The sequence below is a fragment of the Podarcis liolepis genome (genome assembly GCF_965112155.1).
Source record: "Podarcis liolepis genome assembly, chromosome: 7".
Taxonomy (NCBI): domain Eukaryota; kingdom Metazoa; phylum Chordata; class Lepidosauria; order Squamata; family Lacertidae; genus Podarcis; species Podarcis liolepis.
Window position 1 is genome coordinate 1,139,283 of NC_139561.1, and position 24,473 is coordinate 1,163,755.

General features: G+C 52.3%; 1 protein-coding gene across 29 annotated transcripts in view; it reads right to left on the bottom strand.

The window, feature by feature from the left end:
- Positions 1-2,678: 2,678 nt before the first annotated feature.
- The window catches only part of ANK1 (ankyrin 1), a 188,497-nt gene continuing 166,702 nt past the window's right edge, over positions 2,679-24,473 (bottom strand). For 12 of the 29 annotated variants that reach the window (XM_083514120.1, XM_083514102.1, XM_083514122.1 and 9 more), the window contains 6 exons: positions 18,461-18,850; positions 18,293-18,365; positions 16,397-16,646; positions 13,508-13,591; positions 10,316-10,483; positions 2,679-4,755 (listed from right to left, as the gene is read on the bottom strand). In XM_083514120.1, the coding sequence (XP_083370246.1) occupies positions 4,729-4,755; positions 10,316-10,483; positions 13,508-13,591; positions 16,397-16,646; positions 18,293-18,365; positions 18,461-18,850 (992 nt within the window). In that variant the 3' untranslated portion in view covers positions 2,679-4,728. Of the gene's footprint in view, positions 4,756-9,908; positions 10,047-10,315; positions 10,484-13,507; positions 13,592-13,900; positions 14,550-16,396; positions 16,647-18,292; positions 18,366-18,453; positions 18,851-24,473 lie in introns of those variants that run through there. The other 17 variants (XM_083514110.1, XM_083514107.1, XM_083514106.1 and 14 more) reach the window with 7 other exon arrangements.

Here is a 24,473-nt window from a genome sequence, read left to right on the forward strand (position 1 = left end):
CATGGGGCTACCTTTGAAGGTGACTCGGAAACTACAGCTAATCCAGAATGCGGCAGCTAGACTGGTGACTGGGGGCGGCCGCCGAGACCACATAACACCGGTCTTGAAAGACCTACATTGGCTCCCAGTACGTTTCCGAGCACAATTCAAAGTGCTGGTGTTGACCTTTAAAGCCCTAAACGGCTTCGGCCCTGTATACCTGAAGGAGCGTCTCCATCCCCATCGTTCTGCCCGGACACTGAGGTCCAGCGCCGAGGGCCTTCTGGCGGTTCCCTCATTGCGAGAAGCGGAGCTACAGGGAACCAGGCAGAGGGCCTTTTCGGTGGTGGCGCCCGCCCTGTGGAATGCCCTCCCATCGGATGTCAAGGTGATGGACAACTACCTGACATTCAGAAGACATCTTAAGGCGGCCCTATTCAGGGAAGCTTTTAATGTATGATATTTTAGTGTTTTTTGGTTTCTGTGGAAGCCGCCCAGAGTGGCTGGGGAAACCCAGCCAGATGGGCGGGGTACAAATAATAAATTATTATTATTATTATTATTATTATTATTATACTAGATCCTTTTCACATGTACTGCTCTCAAGCCAGGTGTCACCCATCTTGCATGGGTGTAAGGGCTTCTACACATTATTTTAAATGAGTGGTACAATGTGTGCACACATTACTTGAGCTGTACACTCATAGTTATTCAAATGCAACATTTAATGTGTGTGGAGCTATGTGCACAATAGCTGAGTTGTACAAATCAAGTGTATACTCTTTCACATCAATAGCTGCAGTGACCGCTTGTTCACTACACTCTTAACTTTCCAGCAAGAAAGAAGGCAGATGTGGCAATTCCTACTGTCTTCTTTGGTGTGTGTCCCCCCTCCTCCTCCGTGACATGTTGCCCCCTTCGGGAGACAGAATTCTCCTTCATAGCTTTGCCTCATTCACTAAAGAAACACCCACAGAAACCAACATCACTTACTGCCGGAAGCACCTTGCACTGAACTGCAATGTTTGTAATCAGTGTTGAGCAGGTGGGCTGGGCAGCTGGGACACTGGGAGGGCCAGAGGCTCCCCAACGCTGCTTTGGGGAATGCACCCTTAACTTCTTTCTTGGGGTCACAGAAATGCATTTGCAGGGATCAGCTCCAAAGGAAAATTACCTAAGGGCAAAGCTAGACGCAACATCAATCATGTGATTTGCCCTTGTCTGACTTGGCTTTTTTAAAAAAATAAAAATAAAATACTATAGCTATATAGTTCAGTGGAAGCTGCAGGAAACCCACATCATCTGGAGGGATGGGCAAATCTGACCATTTCAGTTGCTCTCTAATTATTCCATTATTTTTCTTAGTTCTATGCATATCCACATCAGTTTGCCATACTAACACACACACACTCCAAAAATTCATTAGCATTTTAGTGTGCCTTTATCAGGACGGGTGTCAGGAGCAGGCCACAAGGTGTCAGTGAAGTTAACTATTTATTCAAAGAAACTGAAACAGCTCAGTCCTAGTGGTCACCGCAGCAACCCTTCCCAGTAGGTCTTGCCCCAGTGAGGCAGTTGCGAGGACTGCCGGTTCCTGTCTTCCCGCCGCTCTCTAAGTCTCCTCCTCCCCTGGGTCCTTCTCAAGCAATCTGAGACTCTGTCCACGTGTCTCTCTCTGCTCTGCCATCTTCTTGCCTCTTCTGGTCCTGGGAGACCAGGGGGGGACAGGAGCTGGTCCCAGCAGGAGGGGGAGGCCCCCCAGATTCTTCAGCAGCCTGCCTCCCTCCTTTCCTGCTTCCCCTTCTGGGCTTCTCTCTGCCACTCTCCCTACCCACTAACCCTGTTGCCTCTTCAGCTTCCACCACCTCCTCCTCCCAGTCTTCTCCCTCTGACCACCCACGGCCACCCCACCGCCTCTCCTCCCTTGGGGGCTCTCCAGCTGGTGCCTCCCACCACTCTTCTGGGCCATGGCAGGATTTCTGTTAATATACACATTTTTTGTCTGCAATTTTGACTAATATACACTCTATACAATATTTGCTCTAATGCAATTTCCCTATGCTGAGGAACTGCACTGCAAAATTCAGAGAGCAAATTTAGAAGACTGGTTAGATTTTGCTTAGCGTATTGTTTCAGAAAGGGCAAATGATGATAGTTGCCTTTAAATGTGAACGGCATCAAACTTCTCCCCCTTCCTTAGATGTAAACTGGCAAAATTACAGCAGTCTTTGCAAATGTCCATGTCCAATGTTACCTTTGATACCCTATTTACCACGTCCTGGCTATCTAAACTATTTTACAAATAAAGAGAGAAGTCAAGTTAGTAAGCAGGGCTGCCAGGTCAGGCGTATCCCAGACCCTGAGATTTCTGGGCCCAGCAAGGAGACCTCTTGATGTCATGCTGGGCCCCGGAAACAGAGGTCAATTGGGAGAGGGAGCAGGGGAGTCAGAAGGCCCCCTGCTTCCCCAAGGGTTCATGCTATAATTTGAAGCAGCTCCTGCTGGGCTGAAGCATGCAAGCTGCAGGCAGAGTCTTCTGGCTGTTTTCTTATTCTTATTGAAGGCGTTCTCACCCTCTGGCGATCCAAGCCTCCTGGAGGGGGCCAGGCAAAGCACCAGACTTCAGGCCAGAGCTGGATTTCTGGCGCTCCTCTTAGTAAGCGAGAGGAAGAAGAGACAGAAGCCGAGGCAGCACAAAGTGGTGTTGGTTTCTTTATTAACTTGGATTCTGGTAGCAGGTGGACAAGGGAGGATGGTCTATACATCAGGGGTGAGGGATGGAGGTGGGGAGGAAGAGGGAGGGGAGGAGGAGGAGGAGCCAAAAGGCTCAAAAATTCCCATAACAATAAAAAAGAAACTAAAAGTAATCTCATAAACTTCTAAAAAGCATCTAGAGTGCAGACGGCAGCATTCTCTAGGCATCACCCTCCCCTACAGCTCCTACTAGCAATCAGCGGGCAAAGCGTCGCCCCGCAGGCAGGCGAGGGGGGCACAGTTCGCAGCTCATTTTCCTACGCACTACAGGAGGCCAAAGCATGGGGGCCCCACGCTAGAGTCTATGGCAAAGGCTGTGTCAGCAATTTGGGGTGGGCGGGCATACAGGGCACATGTTCCATGAAGGTGGGGGGGGGGTTGCTGTGTGTACTTTGCATGGTAGTCACTGGGGCAGCTCTTGATACTTTCTGTGGAGATGCCTGGACCACATTCTTGGCTCTTTCCCCAGCTTCCCTTCCCTCGCCCCATCACCCTGCCCCTTGTGCATGAGAGTGGGACCCACATGCTTGCCCAGCCCCAGATTGCTTGGGGGGGTGTCAACGACCCGGGGCAGCTGCATATGGGGTGGCAGCAACAGCACCAAAGGCCTGGAAGGGGGGTCCCTGGAGGAAAGAGCTGAACTTGTGCATTTCTCAGGAAGCAGGTGCCCCATGTCATCTCTTCTGGGTCCAAAGAAGTGGGGGGGGGGGAGTCACATGGCAACCAGCCAGCATAACTCCCCACCAACTCCCCCCCCCCGCTCTCTTTGGAATCCCAGGGCAGATGCCTCTTAAAGGATCGACCTTTTGCTCAAGGAAGGAGTCCCAGGCTTCTGGCTTGGCTGGAAGAAGTGTCATGGGGAGGGGGAGGATTCCCCAAGCACCAAGGGGCAGGGAGGGGGCAGTAGAGCATCCTCTGGCAGGGAAAAAAGGCCCAGAGTGCACTGCTCTTCCCTTTATTCATCCTGGGACTTGGTGTGGGAGTGTGTAAGTGGGTTGGGAGGGGGGAGATTCAGCTACTCCCCAGCTAGGAGTGGTCCAGGAAACTTTGGCAGGTGCCACGTCTGTGCTGAGTTCGGAGGCCTTTGCGGGTCCTCCCTAGTGTAGAAGCGCAGGTAAGGTTGCAACGCAGCTCTGCACCTCTCCTGAGCGACAGATTGTGCTGGGTGGAGCCGGGCATCGGACGCAAGCGGGACGCTGCGCTCTTCCAGCCCGAGGGTTTGGTGCCCGTGGGCCTGGCACAAGTGGACTGGCAGAGGCTCATGCACTAGCCCTTCCTCCCCCCTCTCTTCTTCCACCCACCGCTCACCCCACCCCCCGAACATGTGTGTGTGTGTGTGTGTGTGTGTCTTTGCAAGAGAGAGAGATATGAGCCTGGGAGATCTGCTCTGCCTGGCACCATCCTTAGCACTCCCTGCCTCCGTCCCGCTGTGGGCTGGCAGCCCGGGGAGGCTTCTCGGGGAGCCGCGCCAATGCCATCCTGCCGAACGTCCCTATTTGTGTTTGCATAGTAGGTATCTGTTCGCATTGTATACACAAGGTTTGAGCCACTGTCCAGGCCGCGCTTTTCCACCAGAACTGGGCAGGAACAGCCGGGGGGCGGGTTTCTCTCCCCCTGGGCAGCCCTGCTCTGCTTCCCATCTCCTAGGCCTGCAGACCTGGACCGAAGGCTGGGCATGAGGGAGGGCTGGGCGAGGGTGGATGGGCCGCCGAGTGCCATCCCGCTGACTCCTTCCCTGCTGCGTCAGAAGAAGAGGGCTCCGGGAAGCAGGCGTCCCGCACAGCTTCCCCTCCTCGGTCCGGGCTTTAGGTCAGGAGGAAGAACTGTAGCTCATGCGTCTGCAGTCGGTCGGTCATGCGAATAAGACAGTAAAGTTAGGTCTCTTACGGAAATCATGCCATGTAACCTAAAGAGTCATGGAGAGCCAGCCCTGCCCCAGTGAGCTCGTGGCTCCGCTCGCCTGGCCATCGTGGGGGCACAAGGGGGAGGTGGAGGTCAGTGGATTGGTGTCGAGGTGAAGCCCTGGTGGAAAGAGAGGAAGAGGAGACAGGAAGCTCGGGTCAGAAACATGCCAAGGCCACAGCAAAGCACCTCCGCCCGTCCCTCCTCTGGGCTCCGGGACCTCAGTGCAAACAGAAGGAACCTTTCCAGAGCAGACAGAATGATCTCTGCCGCTGCACTTCAAACACAGCACACCCACCTGGGTCAGGGCTCATTCCCACTCTCTCCAGGGAATGGTAACTTCCCAGGGTGATTTGGGTGGGTGGGCAGGGGGATCCTGACAGTTAAGCTGGCTCAACACAAGGGGGGAAATATGCTAGCGTAAGGAGGCCTCCAACTTGCCATTGCCACAGCCCACAGGAGGGGCCTTAGGTGAAGTGTCTGCTAAATTTTGCCTAAAACAAGGCTCAAGGCAAACGTGAAGGTTTTCTGCAAAGGCTTCCGAAGAAGGCAAACTTTAATTCCTTCTAGAAATACCCTCACCTTGTCGCCAGATTTATGTGAAGTTTGGAAGTTCTTATTTGAGCTACGCATCCGATGAAGCTGAAGAGGAGCCAGTCTGACTTAGGGAAAGCTCTTTGGGCGCTCAGTACTCCAGGCTTGGGGCCCAGCCTCCCAGCTATTGTTACAATAGCGCCAGCAGGGGGCACAATTTGGCTAAAATTGGTCAGAGGGTAAGGCCTGTGGATTTCCTTAAGGGGTTTCCCTACTCTCTTATAATTCAAGCACTGGCATTTCTTATTATCGTACAACTGCAAAAAGGAGAAACTGCTCCTGGATGCCACTGCACTTTCCATGGAGGCTTCCTATACTTCTACAAATCCTGTGGCCCTCCAGATGTTGTGGGAGTCCAGCTCCTACCAGCCAAGGGTGCCAAGTGGAATAAAATATTGCAGGTGGGCTGTGTGTGCAGGGAAGCCCCGTCCTGCATAATCAATCACAAGATGTAGTGCATGCACACCATTTGAATGGCAACGCCTACCAGCCTGGAGGGGGGGGTCCAGTCCCCTCAAATATTTTACCGGGGCGGGGGCTGAAGGGACCTCACCCCCTACGAGTTGGCTCCTATGCTACCAGCCTCATGGAACATTGCCAGTGGCCAGGGATGTTGTCAGCTGTAGTCCAACCACCTCTGCAGAAACTCAGGTGTTTCCAGGTGAGAGCAGTGCCATCTGAGCATGCGAAAGCTGCTCTCTCGCTCTCTCTCTTCCTTTGCAGGGGGCTGGATTAGAGGACCCTTCTAACTCTTCAGTTCTATGGCTCTATGACTCTATAGTGAAGATGGCGACAGCACTCAAGGCAAGAGGAGGCCTTCTTGTTCCTATCCCCCCCCCCCCCAGGCAGACGAGAACTAAGCCTTGTGCTGCTCAGGACAAGCCCTGTTTAAGCGCACAGACTTTGGGCTCCCAGCAGGGCAGAAGGAAGCAGCTTGAGAACAACGCAGAGAGACAGCGACACAAGCAGGCACAGACAGGCCCAGGGAGCACAGGGACTCCCAAACACATCTAGGAGGATTGGCAGCTTGGAAAGCAAGTGGAAAGGGAGAATTTGGGTGGCTGAAGCTTCTCTCGCTATAGTGCTACACGCCTCAGGAACATTTCCCCCTCTTGCACTGCCCTTCTGCCCAACCAAGCAAGGCCCAGGAACCAAGGGCTGCTCCCCCACTCCTGGCAGCCTTCAGATCTGTTCAGCAGGCAGAAGCTCAACCGATGTAGCTTCTGTTGCATCAGAGACTGGAAGGAGCCACAGGTCAGTCCTGCCACAGATGTTGCCAACCAGGCCCTTCCAAGGATTGCCAGATTGCATGAAGGCTGAAGGATCACACTTTCAGCCCTTGTATAAAGGAAGGAGCTTTGGCAGATATGGCTTCTCCCATCAGAGTAGGAAAAATGTACCTCTGCCAAACTTGACTATTATTATTATTATTATTATTAAAGACACAGAGGCTGTACCTTTGGCAAGTTGTGAACAGTCAGTAAGATTGCCATGGATGCTTTAGTTGAGACTCCTGCCTTGCAGGGGTTGGACTAGATGACACTTGGGGTCCCTTCCAACTCTACTATTCTATGATTCTATAAATATATATACACACACATACACCCCCATACATCAGGGAGAGGAACTAGATCTGGCAGGTGAACTGGATCATGATTTCCCCAAAAGGAGATTGACGGGTGGGCAGGGCTGCTGCCTGCCAATGGAGGTCAGGTGACCTTTGGTCCTTCCTCCTTTGCCAGGCTCTCCATAAGGCAGCTGATTGCCTGCTCTTGTGAGGCTCCTCTTGCAGCCCTTTGCAGGATCCGCCAATCAACTGACTGGTGGTGTCTGCAGACTCCCTTTCGGCTGAGCGAGGTTTTCACCTGTCATCCCATGTGATGCCATATATGAGCTTTGGCGTAGGGCAGGTGGGGGCGGCTTGGCTGAAATGGTATGAATTTTGGCACGAATCACTGCTCTGGGCTTGCCAGCCAGGAGGTTTACCCAGAATGGGTTCATGGAGGGATCTGTTATGGGAGGGTGGTTCTCTACTCTGACACTCCCTAAAATCAAATCTTCTGTGGGCACAGAGTGAAGGGCACCCCTGCTTTTCTCAAGAATGCCACCTCTTCCGGACAGAAGAGCAGGATGAGGATCCTGGTGCCACCAGACCCTCAAGAGTAGCACAGAGGCGCTTTGCAGGCACTCCTTTGTGTTGGGAAGGGAGAAGGCTAAGGCTAAGGAGAAAAAGGCGAGGAAGGGGCGGCAGGATAGCAGTTTACAAAATTATGCATGGCATGGAAAAGTTTCTCTCTCACACACACAGTGCAAGAACTCATGGGCAGTCAATGACGCTGAATGCTGGAAGATTTAGGATGGACAAAAAAGTCCTTTTTAAGGCAGTGCTTAGCTGAATGGTGGAGCTCCCTCCCACAGGCGGCAGGGATGGCCACCAACTTGGATGGCTTGATAAGAGGATTGGGAAAACTCATGAAGGGGTGGGCTATCAGTGACTACCAGCCACAAATGCAGGGGGTTGGACTAGATGTCCCTTGGTGTCCCTCCCAACTCTTCAATTCTATGATTCTAAGGCAATGATCTGCATTCTGTGCTGGAAACGGCAGGAAGGGAGAGTGCTCTTGAGCTCAGATCCTGCGTATGGCTTTCCCATTGTTCCTGACGATGGCCCATGCTGGCTGGGACTGATGTGGCCGAACAAAGGCCAGCATGGATGATAAGGAATTCTGTGCAGGCTGACACAGAAGAGACAGATGACTCTGCCCCTTCTCCACCAGCTTGCTAGACAGAAGGGGCTAAGAGGCAACATTTGCTTGGGAATGCAAGCTGCTATCCTCTGAATAGACCAGCACTAAAAGATGGCAGGCTAGTAGGACTGTTTGAGGACCAAAGCGGCTGTGGACCCCCAAGAGGCCCTGAAGGTGCTTTGAGACTCCCATTTTAACACCCAGGTCACATGTCCAGAACAGAGGGTGGGCCTGCCCCTTGTGGAGCCCTAGATGGATGTGCTCAGGGCTGCCCCTGAAGATGGGGTTGAGGTGGTAGCCAGTGCATCATGTGGCTGCTGGGCTGCTAAGTGGGGCGGCTCAGTGGGGCCAATCAATGTGTTATACTGGCCTATAAGCCCTAAATGGCTTGGGGTCTGAGGACCTAAGACAGCACCTTTGTCAGTATCAACCGTCTCAGGTCCTACAATTGGCAGCTGAGGCCGGGTGGTGGGGCTGCCTGGTTGGTGCTGACCCAGGACAGACAGGGCCTTCTTAGTGGTGGTTTTCCATTTGCGGAATGTGCTCCCTGCTGAAGTGCAGCCATTATTATTATTATTATTATTATTATTATTATTATTATTTAAAGGTAAAGGGACCCCTGACCATTAGGTCCAGTCGTGACCGACTCTGGGGTTGCGGAGCTCATCTCACTCTATAGGCTGAGGCAGCTGGCATACAGCTTCCAGGTCATGTGGCCAGCATGACTAAGCCGCTTCTGGTGAACCAGAGCAGCACATGGAAACGCCATTTACCTTCCCGCCGGAGCGGTACCTATTTATCTACTTGCACTTTGTGCTTTCAAACTGCTAGGTGGACAGGAGCAGGGACCAAGCAATGGGAGCTCACCCCATCACGGGGATTAGAACCGCTAACCATCTGATTGGCAAGCCCTAGGCTCTGTGATTTAACCCACAGCGCCACCAGCGTCCCTATTATTATTATTTCAATTTATATACTGCCCTATATCCAAAGATCCCAGGGCGGTGTACAACATTTAAAAAGAGAAATTACATAGCATAATAAAAATAGTAAAATAAAGCAATCACACAAAAAACCCCACAGCAACAGTTTAATGGCTGAAGGCCTGGGAGAAGAGTTTGCCTGGTGCCTAAAGACATGCAATTATGGCACCAGGCAAGCCTCCCTGGGGAGAGCATTCCACAAGCAGGGAGCCACTGCAGAAAAGGCCCGTTCTCCTGTTGCCCCCCTCTGGGCCTCACATGGAGGAGGGTCTTGGCTGACAAGCGCAGGGTCCAGGTTGGTTTGTATGGGAAGAGGCAGGTCTTAAGGTGTGGAGGTCCTGAGTTGTGCACGGCTTTATCATTCAGTACCAGTACTTGGAATTGGGCCCAGAAACTCATTAACTTTCCGGAGGAATCAAAAACATTCCAGGGATTTGATAGCTGAAAGGCCTTTTTTTAAAAAAACAACAACTCTGCTTATAATTCTTTGAAATTTGTTATTAGTGTTAATGTGTTTGTTGCCCTGGGCTCCTTTGGAAGGGTGGGATACAAGTTGAAATTAATAATAATAATAATAATAACAAGAACAACAATAATATACAGTGTTACCTCAGTTTACGAACTTAATCCGTTCCAGAATTCTGTTCTTAAACCAAAACAGTTCTTAAACCAAGGCGTGCTTTCCCGAATGAGGCCTCCTGCTGCTGGTGCCCTTCCACCATTCAGCTTCCGTTCTTATACCGAGGTAAAGTTCTCAAACCAAGACACTATTTCTGGTTTTGCGGAGTTCGTAAACCAAATCATTCATAAACCAGACTGTTCTTAAACCGAGGTACCACTGTACAGGCAAAGGAGAGGGACTCCAAGGGAAAGTGCTAGGTCCTACCACAGTTGACACACGGCCACCGCCCCCCCCCCCAGCTGCTAGTAAGAACAAAGGGGTGTTTACCTCCAAAGAGGCCACTCGAGGGGTGGGGGGTGAGGGGTGTCACTGCTTCCCCCTTTTCAGGCTGGCTCGTTTCACTATCTGAGCCCCCATCCTGCCCCCGAGAAGCTCCGATCTTGAGACACTCCCTTGAGCCTCCTCCTGGGCAAACGGCAGCGAGAGACAGGAAAGCGCAAACGGTCACAGAGAAACCCATGAGGGGGGTGGCAGACGGACGGACGGACGGAGAGACACAAGGAGAAGGAGAGTCAGATGGCGGCAGGGGTCTCCTGCAGCAAAGTGCCTGGCATGGGCAGAAGGAGAGGGTCCTGCTGCGCCAGGCAAGGGCGAGCGGGGGGGGGGGGGACAGACGACAGAGAGGAGGACGCAGCTGGAGCCCTGGGGCTGGGAGGCCCGTGGGGCTTGGGTACCTTGCTGCCTGCACTCTCCTGCTGCCAAGGGGCATGGGCCAGGAAGCGGCCAGCCTGGGCTTCCAGCACATAAGGCTCCTGCAGGGAGCCTTCCATAATCACCTCTTCGTGCTGCCGTGCGTCGCCTGTCCCGTCCGTTTCCAGCCGCCGCACCACCTTCCGGATAATCTGCAAAAATTAAGTGCAGCACTTTTAGACAGTCTCCTGCTGCCTCAAGTGATGCCCACCAGCCCTCGGAAAGCCTGCCCGCTCTCCCTGCCAGCCCCGGATGCCTGGAGTGCCTTCCCGCGAGGCACCACAGCCCTTGATCTCTTGTTCTGGAGCCTGGACCTGCCCCAAATGGTGGGGCAGGGTCCCATTTGCCCATATGAAACAAACTCCACTACCTCCAAATTTAATTTTATAGCAGTAATACCTATTCATCACTCACAGACACCTTTGGAATGTTGAAAGACCACGAGGGCATCATGTTTCCCTCTGTGAACTAAGGCATAAAGACATTATCTTGCAAGAATGTGTACAGCTGCCTTCCTCAACCTGGTGCTCTAGGACTACAATTCCCACCAGCTCCAGTATTATATGGCTGTGGCTAATGAGAGTTGTAGTCCAAAACATTTGGAGAGCACCAGGTCGAGGAAGGCTGGGCTCTGACAAGGGAGATATATCTGCTCAGCCTCAAATCCTTATTGGGTGATGTTGGACCAGCCTCTCTCTCTCTCCCTAACCTTCCTCCCAAGGTTGTTCTGAGAATAAAGAAAGGAGGCTGACTGCATGAACTGCTCTGGTCCATGCATGCATCAATCCCTGCGGGCTGAGGCTGCTGGAAATTGTAGTGCAAAACATCTGGAGGGCACCAGGTTGGTGAAGGCTGCCTTACGATGCCCCTATAAGGCAGGCCAGCATATGGTCTCCAGGTGAGAGCCAGCCATTTGCTTAAGATCACCTGCTGAGTTTGGGGGAAAGGAGAGATTTGACACCCTAGGGACATCCTGGTTCATAGCTCAGACCCTGGGGCAGCAGTTCTATGTGCCCTTGCCTGGGAGTCATTCCCACTGAGTGCAGGGAGATTTAATGTTGGAAGAAGGATAACTAGGATGGCAGCATGAGCTGCTACACACAGATTTCCCCAACCTGGTGCCCTCCAGATGTTATGACCCACAACCCTGACCATTGGCTGTGCTGGCCGTGGCTGATGACAGTTGGGAGTCCAAAAGGTTTGGGTGGCACAGGGTTGAGGAAGGCTGACTTACCGTATTTTTTGCTCTATGGGATGCACTTTTCCCCCTCCAAAAATGAAGGGGAAACATGTGTGTGTCCTATGGAGCAAATGCAGGCTCCTTGGCTTCAGCGATAGCAACGCGAAGCCTCCGAAGCGCAGAGGGAGAGCTCCCCCCGTGCTCCGGAGGCTTCGTGTTGCTTTCACTGAAGCCCCTGGAGCGCAGGGAACTCCGGCTGCACTCCGGGGGCTTCAGGCAGCTATCCACAAGCCTTCGGAGCGCAGCAGAAGGGGCTCCATTTCTCCTACCGCTTTGCTGAAGGGGCGCTGAGCAGAGAGGGAGAGCTGCGCAGCGCCCCTTCAGTGAAGCGGGAGGAGAAATGAAAGGGGCTCTGTTTCTCCTGCCGCTTCGCTGAAGGGGCGCTGAGCAGAGAGGGGGAGAATTATTTTTTTCCTGTTCTCCCCCTGTGCGTGGGGGTCCTGTGTGTCCTATGATCCAGTGCGTCCTATAGAGTGAAAAATACAGTAGATTGAAAAGTCCTTTGGGCAGAAACGTTTCTTTCTGCCGTTGCAACTCTATAAAGTGCAATGTGCATTGACAGTGCTGTATTAAATAATCATCTTCAACATCATAATCACATTTATGTTGTAACCGCCCTGAGACCTGCGGGTACAGGGAGGTATACAAATTTAGTTAATAATGATAGTAATAACCATTGCTAAGAACTGCGCAATGCGATCTCCCCTCTCTCCAGGTGGCAAAAGAAGACAATTGCCTGGAGGACGGAATGTCAGTCTCAGGAGGCGTATCTTGCATGACATGCGACACGGGCTGACATTCCTTGCTCTGCACAACCCCACCCAAAGGCACAGGAGCCCTCCCCTCTTCTGCATCTGGCCACCCTCACAAGACAAGGGAGCGAGGAATTCAGCAAAAGAGGTTCTACACCCTTTGGGTTTCTCCTTCTCCCTGTTATCGGTAGCAATAGCACCTTAGAGACCAACTAAGTTTGTTATTTGTATGAGCTTTCGTGTGCATGCACACTTCTTCAGATACCTTCTCCTTCTCCCCGCACAGCATTGACCTCTGCCTGCCTCCCAGCACCTGGTGCTGGCCCTGCGCCCGATTTAGACCAACTGGTATTTTTAGGACCTTGCAGAAAGCTACAAGCTCACTCTCCCACCCAGTGCTGTGGCAGGTCATTCACCTCCCTCTTCATTCAGCTCCTGCATGAAATTCCCACAACAAGGTTTGCAGGGAGCAAAGGCCAGCGTGGCTGAAGCCAAGTCAGACTGGCAAGATCAGAACAGTTCCCATCTCATCTCAGTGCTCCGACACACATTCCTTTGGATGACCAGAGCTTCTCTCTCTTACACACATAAGGACCCCTATAATTAGATCTTTTGCAATTATCATCATCAGCTGCTGCTAGTGAAGCAGGTGGAGAATCACGATCAGGAATTGACCCACAGGCTAATTCCATCACCCAACCTTATTTCCACATCCACCCCAATTTACCCTCAAACTTCAGACCAAGAGCTACCTTGAGTCAGAATATGACTCAAGCAAGTCAGTCAAGCTGCATCCTACAGAGCAAACTAAGGTCACCCCCCCCCTGCATGCGCATACTAGAAGCCACCCCCCACAAAAGAAAACCCCAACACAAACTCTCTTGGGCTGGGTAGTCCTGACAGAAATTGCTTCAACTACTGCTAGCGAGACCCCATCAAACAACCAAGCCTCCCTGTCCGGGTTCCTGCCAGCACACTCTGGGATAAATTCCGCGTGTCACACTGAACACAAGCAGGCAATGTGAGGAGCAAAACTCTGGCACAAAGGAAAAGAGCCTGGAGGCGCAGGAGCCCAGCAGGATTCTAGCGTGGGGGGGGGGAGGGCTTCTCGGGGAGCCTGGGGCCGACTGTCCCAGCTGCCGCCTCCTGCTCTGCCCTCCGTTTCCCCCTGGCAGGCCACTCACCTTCTTTGTGACAATGTTGCCCTGCTCATCTGTAAATTGCTCCTCGGTCACTTGTTCCCCTGGAATATCCAGCGCTTCATTCCCCTGGAGGGTTGGGAAAGCAGAAAGGAGAGTGAGCAAGATTGCTATGGGGCCACAAAGTCCTTCACCCTCCCAGAACTGGCACAGAGCAGCGGACGTCCTCTCAAAGCCCCACGGGGGGTTCAAAGAAAGTCAGCTCTTGGGGCAAAGCCAGCGCTCTTCCTCTCGCTCCATGCCCTGCCCTTGTCCCTGGCGCCCTTCCGCCACACTACCAGTGAGTGAAGCCTGGCACAGCGTCCCTGAGTGCCATCCGGGGCGGGTTGGTGGGCACCGGCCTGGCCAGTCTTGGGGAAGCCTCCTCCGGCCAGCTACCTGGACAATGACTCGCCGGCGCACCACCCGTGTGGAGACGGGCTCCTCGTCATCACTCAGCCCCTCGCTCTCGCCCAGCTCCTTGTCCAGCTCCTGGTGGATGTGCTTCAGCAGAAAGCGGAAGGAGCCCTGGGCAATGTGCAGCAGGTTCTGGCAGCTGACCAGGAAGAAGCCAAGCAGCACCAGGCTGATGAGCAGCTGGGTCAGGAAGCCCCACATGGTGCTGCCACCTCCCGCCCCACCCCAGCCCAGCCAGCCCAGAGCCTAACGCTGGCCTTCCCTCATGGCATGAGGGCACTGCCCAGGCTACTGGCAGGAGCAGCCTCTGGCTCACGACTGGGAAGCGGGCAGGGGCTGGGCTGCCTAGGAAAGCTGCTGTAATTTTAGCCTCCCCCGACCAGCTGTTTGGAGGCTCTGGCCAACCCTCCCTGCCCCCTCCTTCGGCCACAAAGATGCAGCAGCGGGGGGGGGGGGGGGAGCTTGTCAACGTCACCCAGTGCTCTGCCAAAGCCCAGGCAGGGCAAGGAGGTGGCACGAGTCCTGCCCCAGCCTGCAATCCAGCCTGGGGTCTCCTGGTGCCCCTGGGCACGAAGAGCTGGGAAGCACGCTTTGCCTGAGCCACCTAGGAGAGGGCTGTGCACCTATGTCTTGCACAGCAGCCCCCCCCCCCCCCCGTTCTCTGGCATCCTGGGCAGTTCTATTTCTGGCCCCTCCATACCTGGCTCTGGGTGAGAACCAGGCGCTACCCAATTAGGAAGCAATGAAGAGGCCGGCTGGCCAGGATATAAATAGAGCAGAGAGGCTGAACATGGCTGCTGGGCCAGCCCCCTCCCCCAAGCAAGAGAGGGGGGGGCAAATGAGCTTCTTCTGCACAGGAGTGCAAATGTCAGCAGAGCAACCTTCTCATTTAGCTGACATACCCCCCCCCCCCGCACACACACCTTTTTTTAGCCAAAGGCATCTCCCCCAAAGCTGCTGGCAAAAGCTAATAACTACCACTACCATATCAAATAAGAAGCAACAAGTGAAACAAAATGGAAGCCAAACATCCCAGCAGAGTGTCGGCAGGCAACTCAAGTGATGCTGAAGCCCCCTGAAATAGTTCTCTCTGGATCCCAGCAGCTAAATCCTGGCAGAAGATTTCTGCAGCTTTGGTCCCCCACCCACCTACCCAGCCAAGGGCCTGCAATGATATGCGTCTGCTTCACTGGGTAAGAAATACTGAGCTAAAGCACGAAGAGCATGTTGGATGCATGAACTGAGCTACTTTGCTGGACCAGTTCTTACAACAACCCAGGAAAGGAGGCCTGGTTTTTGGCTTCCCTGCTACAACTAGAGACTGCAGTGTTACTCTACTGCCCCCCCCCCAAAGAGACAGCATGGTTTTAATGGGTGCAGTGAAATACTGTACCTGTCAGGGGAATCTCTCACCACTTGACACACCTGATGGGTGCAATCTTATCAACAATGTTTTGTTTCATTTTAAAAATGATTTAGTGATGTGTCAAATTTGATTTTTTTAAAATAACCCCCCCACACACTTATTTCTGTCCGTCTCAGTGAGTCCTTGGATGTGCAAATCCTCCTCCCTAAAATAATAATAATAATTATTATTATTTATACCCCGCCCTCCCCAGCCAAGGCCGAGCTCAGGGTGGCTGAAACCCTTCCTTTCCCTTCCACGTGTGGAGGGAAGGGAACACAGAGACAAAGGGCTACACCTCCTGCAGTTCCACGGCAGAACATCTGTTGCACGCAGAACTCCCAGGTTCCACCCCACCATCTCCAGGTAGAGCTGGGAGAGACTCCCTGCTTGCAACCCTCTGGAGAGCTGCTGCCTTTAAGAGAAGACGATGCTGAGCTGGGGAGTCCATAGTCTGGCTCTGCAGAAGGCAAGTTCCTTATTTCCTGTTCCGTTCCCCACCTTGCTCTAGGTCCCTGCGCTTGGGCTCGTAGGTGGGGATGGGGACTATGACAGATGGGGACTGTGAAAGTCAGCCTTCACCTTCAGGATATCAAGCTTTGGGCGTGTTGTATCTTTACATTTCATGGCTCCAGGGCCACGAGCATTTGAACGATGCATTCCGTCAGCAAAGATAGATATTTCGGAATACACTGATGCAATATTCCCTAGAGTGCCTGCATTTCAGCAGTGTATATAGTTTAAATATTCTTGTATAGCCTTGTTTTGTTTGTAAAGCTTTAAAATCTTTTCATATCTGTGCTACAGATATACATGAGGTGAAATTTAATCTCATGCTGTGATGTTTGTTCCACATGTTGTTCTGAGGGTTCTCCCATCCCCTCCCCCAGCCCATTTTCTGTTGTGCAAGTGGAAGTCCTTACGCAGGGCTGGTGAGGGTGGAGCTCCTTTGGTGAATCCCGCCCACGATGCTTATCTAGTGCCTTGACTTTGCTTATTCTTTTGCCTCTACGGACTGATCAGGGGTTGCTTTGTCTGGATGGGAATCGCGAGGGAATGTTGCACTCTCCTACCTGTGTTTGTCCAAATATGCTGCTGTCAGCTTCCTCCAGCCACTTAGCCAGGCCCTGCCGCCTCCCAGGCTGGAGCCCCCACTCCCTCTCCTCCGAGGAGTCCATCCGGGTGTGATCCGGCCTCTCCCTCTCCCGGCCCCGCACTCTGTAGGGCACCGACTGCCGCAGCGCCGGGGGGCTCAAGGACACCCCCTTGGGCAGGTCCGACAGACTGGAGATGAAGGTGCTCTCCACGGCCCAGTTGCCCAGCCTAGGGAGCAAGGAGAGAAGCGCAGCCTCACCAGCTCTGCTGACGTGGAAATGCAGGCAAGCCAAGGGAGGCGAAGCACAGGGCTGTCTCATACGGAGTCAAGACAGCTTTATGGGATCATCCCTAAACTGTACTGTGAACCCCACATTTTGTACTATCCACCCAAACTGAGTAATTGATACACCTAACCAGGGTTCGTAGTTAACACCTAAAAATCAAACACTGTGTGATTCACTCCAAACAAACCCTGTGCTTTGATTGGTCCACCTGGTGCAGTACTGTCTACGCAGACAGCGATGCCCAGCACCACAGGCCACATTTAACTGCAGAATGGACCCCATTCCTGAGCCTGCCCCCCAATGCACGCACCCAGTAAAGGACAAATAATCTGCAGAACAGAGGGGTGACTCCTGTCTCTCATATCCTAGTAACCCCTTGCTTGGAGTGACTGCTGCAATGCTCTCTATGCAGGGGGCCTTTCAAACTAGCCTGGAGATTTCAGCTGGCACCCAATGGGTTCCCGTTAGCAAAGGAGTGACCAGATGGGTTGGCACCCAGAGTAAAGTTCAAAAATCCAGTGGTGCCCATGGATCTAACAGCCTCTGGTCTCCTCTGACTGGCAGCAGATCTCCAGGCCTTTCCTGTGTTAGGCGAGGTGTGTTTTGAGGGGAGATACAGGTAATTGAACCTGGGGTCACCTACATGCAAGGCATGCAACACTGAGCTAGAGACAAGAAAATAATAAAAACAATACATTTATTATTTGTATCCAGCCCATGTGACAGGGTTGCCCCAGCCACTCTGAACAGCTTCCAACACATAAAAAAGCATAATTAAACATCAATCATTAAAAATACAGCCAATACAGGGCTGCTTTCAGATGTCTTCTAAAAGTAAAATACCGGTAGTTGTTTATCTCCATGACACCTGAAGGGAGGCTGTTCTACAGGGCAGGCGCCACTACCGAGAAGGCCCTCTGCCTGGTTCTCTGTAACCTCATTTCTTGCAATGAGAGAACTGCCAGAAGGCCCTCAGGGCTGGACCTCAGTGTGTCCGGCCTGAGTGAAGGGGGTGGAGATGCTCCTTCAGGTATACAGGGCCAAGGCTGTTTAGGGCTTTAAAGGTCAGCACCAACAGTTTGAACTGTGCTGAGAAACATACTGGGAGCCAGTATAGCTCCTTTAGGACCACTGTTATATGGTCCCGATGGCAACTCCCAGTCACCAATTTAGCTGCCACATTCTGGATTAGTTGTAGCTTCTGAGTCACCTTCAAAGGTAGCCCCATGTAGAGTGCATTGCAGTAGTCTAAGTGGGAGATAGCCAGAGAATGAACCACTCTGGTGACAGTCTGTGGGCATGTAGGATCTCAGCCTGCGTACCAGATGGAGCTGGCAGACAGCTGCCCTGGACACAGAATTGACCTGCACCTCCATGGACAGCTGTGAGTCCAAAATGACTGTCAGAATGCGCACTTGATCCTTCAGGGGCACAGTTACCAGGGAGTCCCCCACACCAGCCTGCCCCCTGTCCCCCAGAAACGTTCAACCTCAGTCTGTTGGCTGCCATCCATCCTGCTGCTGCCTCCAGAGACTCACACGGGACATTCCCCATGGCTGCCATCCCTGCAAGCGGGGAGTGCATTACCTCTCTTTGCCCTTGTCGATGACCCGACTGACAGTAGGCGACTCGGTGATGCGGGCCTGCACCCTCTGTTGGCCTGAAACGAGAGAGACTTTACTGTGGGAACCCGGCTTCCCGCCCAGAGGCCCCCCTGGCGCTCGCCGTCTGGCCTCCTCCCCTCTGACCTCTGACCTTCCTCCTGCTCTAGCATGTCCATCAGGCCATTCATGGCGTCTGAGTCCACTGTGTCGTCCTCCACCAGGTCCATGGAGCCCAGCGGGTCGGGGCCATGCGCGTCCTCCAGGAGCTGCCCCGGGAACCGGCCTTCGCTCGTGGCGTCCGAGTCCTCGGCCTTGCTGCACTCCAGCGAGGAGTCTTCGGCAGTCACCAGCGAGGGCGTCAGCCCCGAGGACCACACCTGCATGTCGGACATCTCCATGAGGGCGTCCTGCTCGCTGGCGGCCATGGGGACGGCATCCATGACGGCCACCTCGCTCCAGTACTGGTCAGCGCGCAACGGGGAAGGCAGTGAGTAATGCAGGGAGGCGGGGGAGAGCAGCTCGTCCTGCAGCGAAGCATAACCTGCATGGGCAGACAGAGGGCGACAGGCTAAGGTGCTGCAGGGCGCAGGGCAGGACACGCGACCTCTAGCCGTCAGGGCACGCGGGGGGGGGGGGTGCACACTTTGTGCGCCAAAAGGTCTCCATCCCAACGCGCATCGGTCCAAGAGAACGCAGCCATTGGGGCGGTGAGCAAAGCCAGCTAAACCATTGGGGGTGGGCAGGTGGAGAGAGCGCCCCCAAAGATGGGCTGCCACCCAAATGGCAGATTTCAAATGGAAACGGGAAGCGAAGGCCCTGTGTCTTTACCGATGCCAGGGCAGCTAACCTGTAGCCTCCCAGATGTTGCTGAGCTACAGCTCCCATCGTCCTGGACTTCTGGCCATGATGTTGGCTGGGACTGATGGGAGTTGGAGTCCAGCTTTGCTTGGCTGGCCAAAGGTTCCCTGTCCTGCCCTGCACCGTGCCGTGTTTCTGGTGGGCCCTGGAGCCCTTGCCCTCAGCCGCCTCCTGGGGTGTCCCCCTAGCACTGGTTTCCCAGAGAATAATGTAGGGTCCCTTGTCAGGCGTAAAGGAGAGCAGAAATGGGGCAGTGGGGAGTGTTAAAAAGAAAACCTGATCAGGAAACAAATGTCACCAAGCCAAGCACTACCGTACATAAGGCTCAAGTAGCACTGATACCTTTCTCTCTCCTTCGCTCAGTTTTTGCAAATGACTGATTAGTCATCAGTATCAAACATGAAGATCAGGAGAGGGACTTGTAACTCAAACAAGCCTTTTTGTGCAATTGCATTATAAATTCTATTTCAGCAGAAGTTAGAAACAAAACAAGACATAACACCTTGTAATGATAATATAATAATAATTTATTACTTAAACCCTGCCCATCTGGCCAGGCCTCCCCAGCCACTCTGGGCGACTTCCAGTGGGATATTAAAAACACAATAAAACCTCAAACCTTGATGCCTTATGTACGAAAACTCCCTTCAAGTCTTTAATAGTAACATAAAGAGTCCAGAATGTAGCACCTCAATATGCCCTCCTATTTTATATATATCAAACATATTGATTGCCTTTATATATGAGAGGCAACAATGAAATAGAAAACAATCTTTCGTTCATTTTTTGAACTGCTTTCACTTTCTGTCACTCTCCAAAGCATAGTTTTTTGACTTGAAATGTGCTGGTCTACTAAAAAAATTCATTTTAATATTAAAGACTTAGGGATTATCTATATGTTTTGTTTCACTGAAAGCTGTTTTCTTTCATTTGGTTTTTGATTCTCTCCTGTTCACAGAAAGTGAAGGGAGGCCCTCACTCCTTTCCAAGAACCCACAGCTTCAAAGAACTGGCCTCGCCCAAAAGGCAGATGAAATCAGGGCCGGCCCTACTATTAAGCCAAGTGAGGGAGCGGTGCCAAGATCCTGGAGAATGGAATGTGTGAGAGAGTCCCATGGTGTGCCATCAGCTGCAGTGTGTGGGTGGAAATCAGTAAAACGTCCTGGAAAATCCAGACCTATGGCAGACCATGCCGGCAGTGCCATTTTTGCCAAAAAAAGAGAGAAAAGCTAAAACCTTTTCACTGTTTGAAATATGGCAGCCCTAGCCCTATGCTAACTCCCTCCCCACAAATGCAGAGAAAGCTGCTGTCCAAACCCCAGTGTTGTGGCAAGATTCAGCGGTCAGTTTGGCTTGGCTACATGGAGTGAGAGAGAGCACCATCTTGGCCTTGGGTATGAAGAGACAGCTGAAGACTGACAATTGCCCTTTGGGGGAGTTGGAGGTGATTTGAAAGAGGAGAACACATTTATCCCACTCCTGCATCTGGAAACTGAGGGTTCTATCCAGTGACCTCTGTCCACCAGCACAAGGTCTCTTGCACAAGCGGAAGAGTCAGTTTTAATATTGCACAACACAGGAACTCAAGACAACAGTTGCACTAGCAGAAGCCTGCTGTGCCACAAATTGCACAATCTGTTGTGCAACTAAGGCCACATTCATACCATACACTGAAAGCTTGTTTTCTCCCGCTCTGGAGGGTAGGACTCAAACCTATGGCTTCAAGTTAGAAGAAAGGAGATCCCAACTAAACTCCAGGAGGAACTTTCTGACAGTAAGAGCTGTTCAACAGTAGAACGGTCTCCCTTGCAAGGTTGCGGGCTCTCCTTCCTTGGAGGTTTACAAGCAGAGGCTGGATGGCCGTCTGACATGGATGCTTTAGCTGAGATCCCTGCATTGCAGGGGGTTGAACTAGATGACCCCCAGGGTCCCTTCCAACTGTACGATTCCATGATTCTATGAAAGCACTATGATACCAACCACATTAAACAGCCATGGCTTCCTTCAAATAATTCTGGGAGCTGTAGTTTGCTAAAGGAGCCGAGAGTTATTAGCAGGGTCATCTTCCCCTCTCAGTGCTACAGTTCTCAGCCTGGTTTAACAGCCAAGCCCTGTGGAACAAATATGCCACTAATGACTTAGCTCCACATGAGTGTTTGGGTATTGTTTAAATACCTGTTTGATCAGAGGCAGCAGCCAGACAAAATAAAATGTGTGTAAATGCTGTGGCAAGCAGAGTCTCTTTCAAACCTCACTTTCATTTCTCTTCAAAATGACTGTCATTTAAGCCAGAGAGGGAACCAGGTTTTTGAGACTGGGGCTCAAAGGTAGAGAAAATATGCCTCTGACCATATGCAAAAGGAACCTCTCTCAACACCGAGTAGCTGCAACCAGTCTTGTACTTCAGGGATTTGGGAGAACGGCTGTAAAGACTCTAAGCAACTCAAAAGCATTCCCTGAAGATCTTAGGTACTATAATTATACTCTGACCCCTTTGCTGTTGGTTCAAAGCAGCTTCACCTGCAATGCCTCTCTCTCTCTGGGAATTTGGTGTGGAGGAGAGCAACTCTTCCACATGTTCCCAAGAAGGCTCAAGGCTCAGCCAAAGGGCAGAGCCTTGCTCCAACCCACACTTTGCACTCGGAAAGAAGAAGGACTTGGCGGGACGAGTGCTGCTAAGCCAGGTTGCCTATGGCTCTGAACGTAAGAGCACAGACAGGAGAGGCTTCCGGGATCAGGTCCCCAAGTGCAAAATTACCAGCTCCGAAAACAGGGTGCTTTGGCTCACATGTTCCACTGTAGCCCAAAGCCCAAAGCCAATGAAGAGTTTTGGGGCATTTTAAAGACTCCCCCCTTAATTAAGGTGTGCTGAAGTAGCTGCAGAACACCACATGGGCTCTTCTAGGCTTCCGTGAACTAGAGCCCTCTTTGCCACAGTACTTTTGGTGCTGTTCCTTTGGGGTCCTGCTGTCACTCAGCGCTGCAAAAGGTGGCAGAGGGGGAGGCAACTGGATCTGTGGGGCACAGCTCCTATGGGGCATGCGACAGGGAAATTCCCAGTAAGTTGTGCCCCATGTGCCTTAAATATGTGTGCCTGGAGGTGGGTGTCATGGATGGCTCCGTCTTAAACTCAGGATCATGGTTTGAGCTCTACGTTGGGCAAAAGATCCCTGCATTGCAGGGGGTAAGACTAGATGGCCCTTGTGGTCCCTTCCAACTCTACAATCTGATGATTTGAATTTTCCTGTTCAGGCATCAAAAGGAATCACACTGTCCAGCATTCATAAGAAATCTATATTTTGATCTGGCAGCATCCAAACTTTGGAACTCCCTGCCTATTGACATCAGGCAGACACTTTTGCCATATTATTTTCAGCGCCTGCTAAAAACCTTTCTGCTTCTGCAACCCTGTCCAGACCTGTAGAAGCTGCGTTTTTAGCTACTGTTGATTTTAATCATATTTTGAATGATTTTAATGATTTTGAATAATTTCTAATGATACCTGTTTTAAACCGTTTCTATTTAAAATTGAATTGCTTTTTTTAAAAACTGCTTTAAGTCCCCCCCCCCTAAAACCCAGTGGTACATCCATTTTATGGAGTAAATAAATACAACGTGCCGGCCTTCTGCTGGCTCATTTGCACCCAGCGGGCACTGACACGCTCCCTTCTCCAGCTCAAAGCATTTAAAGGGTTGAAGGGAAGAACGAGCTCTTGGGCCACCTCAGAAGTTCATGGGCAGCTTGGTCTGTGAAAAGGACCCCATCTCCTAGGGGCCAAGCCCTTTTGGGCCCCCCAGTGTTTTTGGGAGGGGTTTCCCCTATGTTCCAAAGGGGCAGAGGAGGCTACAGACGGTGAGGCTTCAGTGGCCAACTCCTCGTCCTGCAGTGGAGGGGAAGGAGCGAGGAAGCAGCCCCTGGCCGGTGGCCATTGAAGGTGCTGCCGCACTTGGCTCCACCCCGGCTCCTCCGATGTCCTGATGTCACACATGCAACATCATGCACCGCATTATGTTGCCCCCTCTTCTCCTTTGGAAGCTGGTGCCTCTGCAGTTTCATCTTAACCATGCATGGGTCCGCTGAGCCAAAATGGGAAGGTTTGCTCCAAAATCACACAGTGCACAAAACCCACGAAGGATGAGGAGAAATTCCATTTCCAAAACAATATGGGAATGGGGACAGAAGCATTCTCTGAAATGGACACCTCTCTTATTTTACCAAGGCTGTTCTCCAACCAAGGAATGTGCAAGAAATGCATATCCTAGTACAATGCACCCAGAGTTTCCACTGGCTCCCTACAGCTGCTCTTGACTTTCGGCAGCCCTTGGGCAGCTGCTGCTCCCAGATGCCCCCACCAGATTTCAGGCAGCCAAGGAATGAACCACCCACCTGCTGCAATTTTGCAAGAGGGACAGAGGCACCCGCAGTGGGCATCTGGGCCACAGCAGCTGGCAAGAAGCCTGGGGAAAGTGTGAGACGCACCTCAGTGTATCTCAGCAGGGAAGGGAGGAGTCAAGGAGAACCAGGGATGCTGGAGAGCATTTGTAGCCCCCCTTACCTACACCTGGCTACAGTTGGGCATGAGGATTAAAGGGCTTACTCTGAGACTTACTCGTAGGAAAGGTGAGTTTTTGGATTCTGAAGAGCCCTTGTAGCTTTAATCTGCTCATGTTCACTCCTTGCCAGACTGATCTCCGTTCTCTTCTTTGCCTCCCCCATTATTGACATTTAGGCTGCAAGTTCCTTGGGGACCAAGACCTATTTATTAGCGAAGCTCTATAAAGCACCATGTCGCTTATTGATAGTGCTGTGTAATTATGGATAAAGAGCAACGGGAAGGGCAGGGGAATCAGGGGAGCAAAGGCCTCCCGCAGGTGTGCCCTGTGTGTGAGGGGGACTCTTGCTCCATGCAGCTTTTCCACAGTTGCTGCGGCTGGACTTTGCCTGCTCAGCCGTGCGGGGGTGGGGTGGGGGGTTGACCTTTGGGAGAGTCAAGCGGCCCAGGGGGGCTTTGGGATCAGCAGGCTGAAGGGAAGGCCTTCCCCTTTCCCCAGGCTCTGCTAGCAGCCGTTGGGCAAGGAAGGGAAGCCAGGAAGGGAGGGCGGGTAGCAGCAAAGGGCAAAGTGGCAACATTCAGCCTGGCATGGCTGCCAGGTCCGGCCAGGCACAGCATGCATTCATCAGCAGGGCAAAAGCTCTCGGACCGACGGCTCAGGTCAAATGAGAGAGAGAGAAAGAGAGAGAGAGAAACAGTGGAGACAGGCAGTGGAGGAGAAAAAGGAGGAAGAGGAGAGAGGTCAGGACCAGG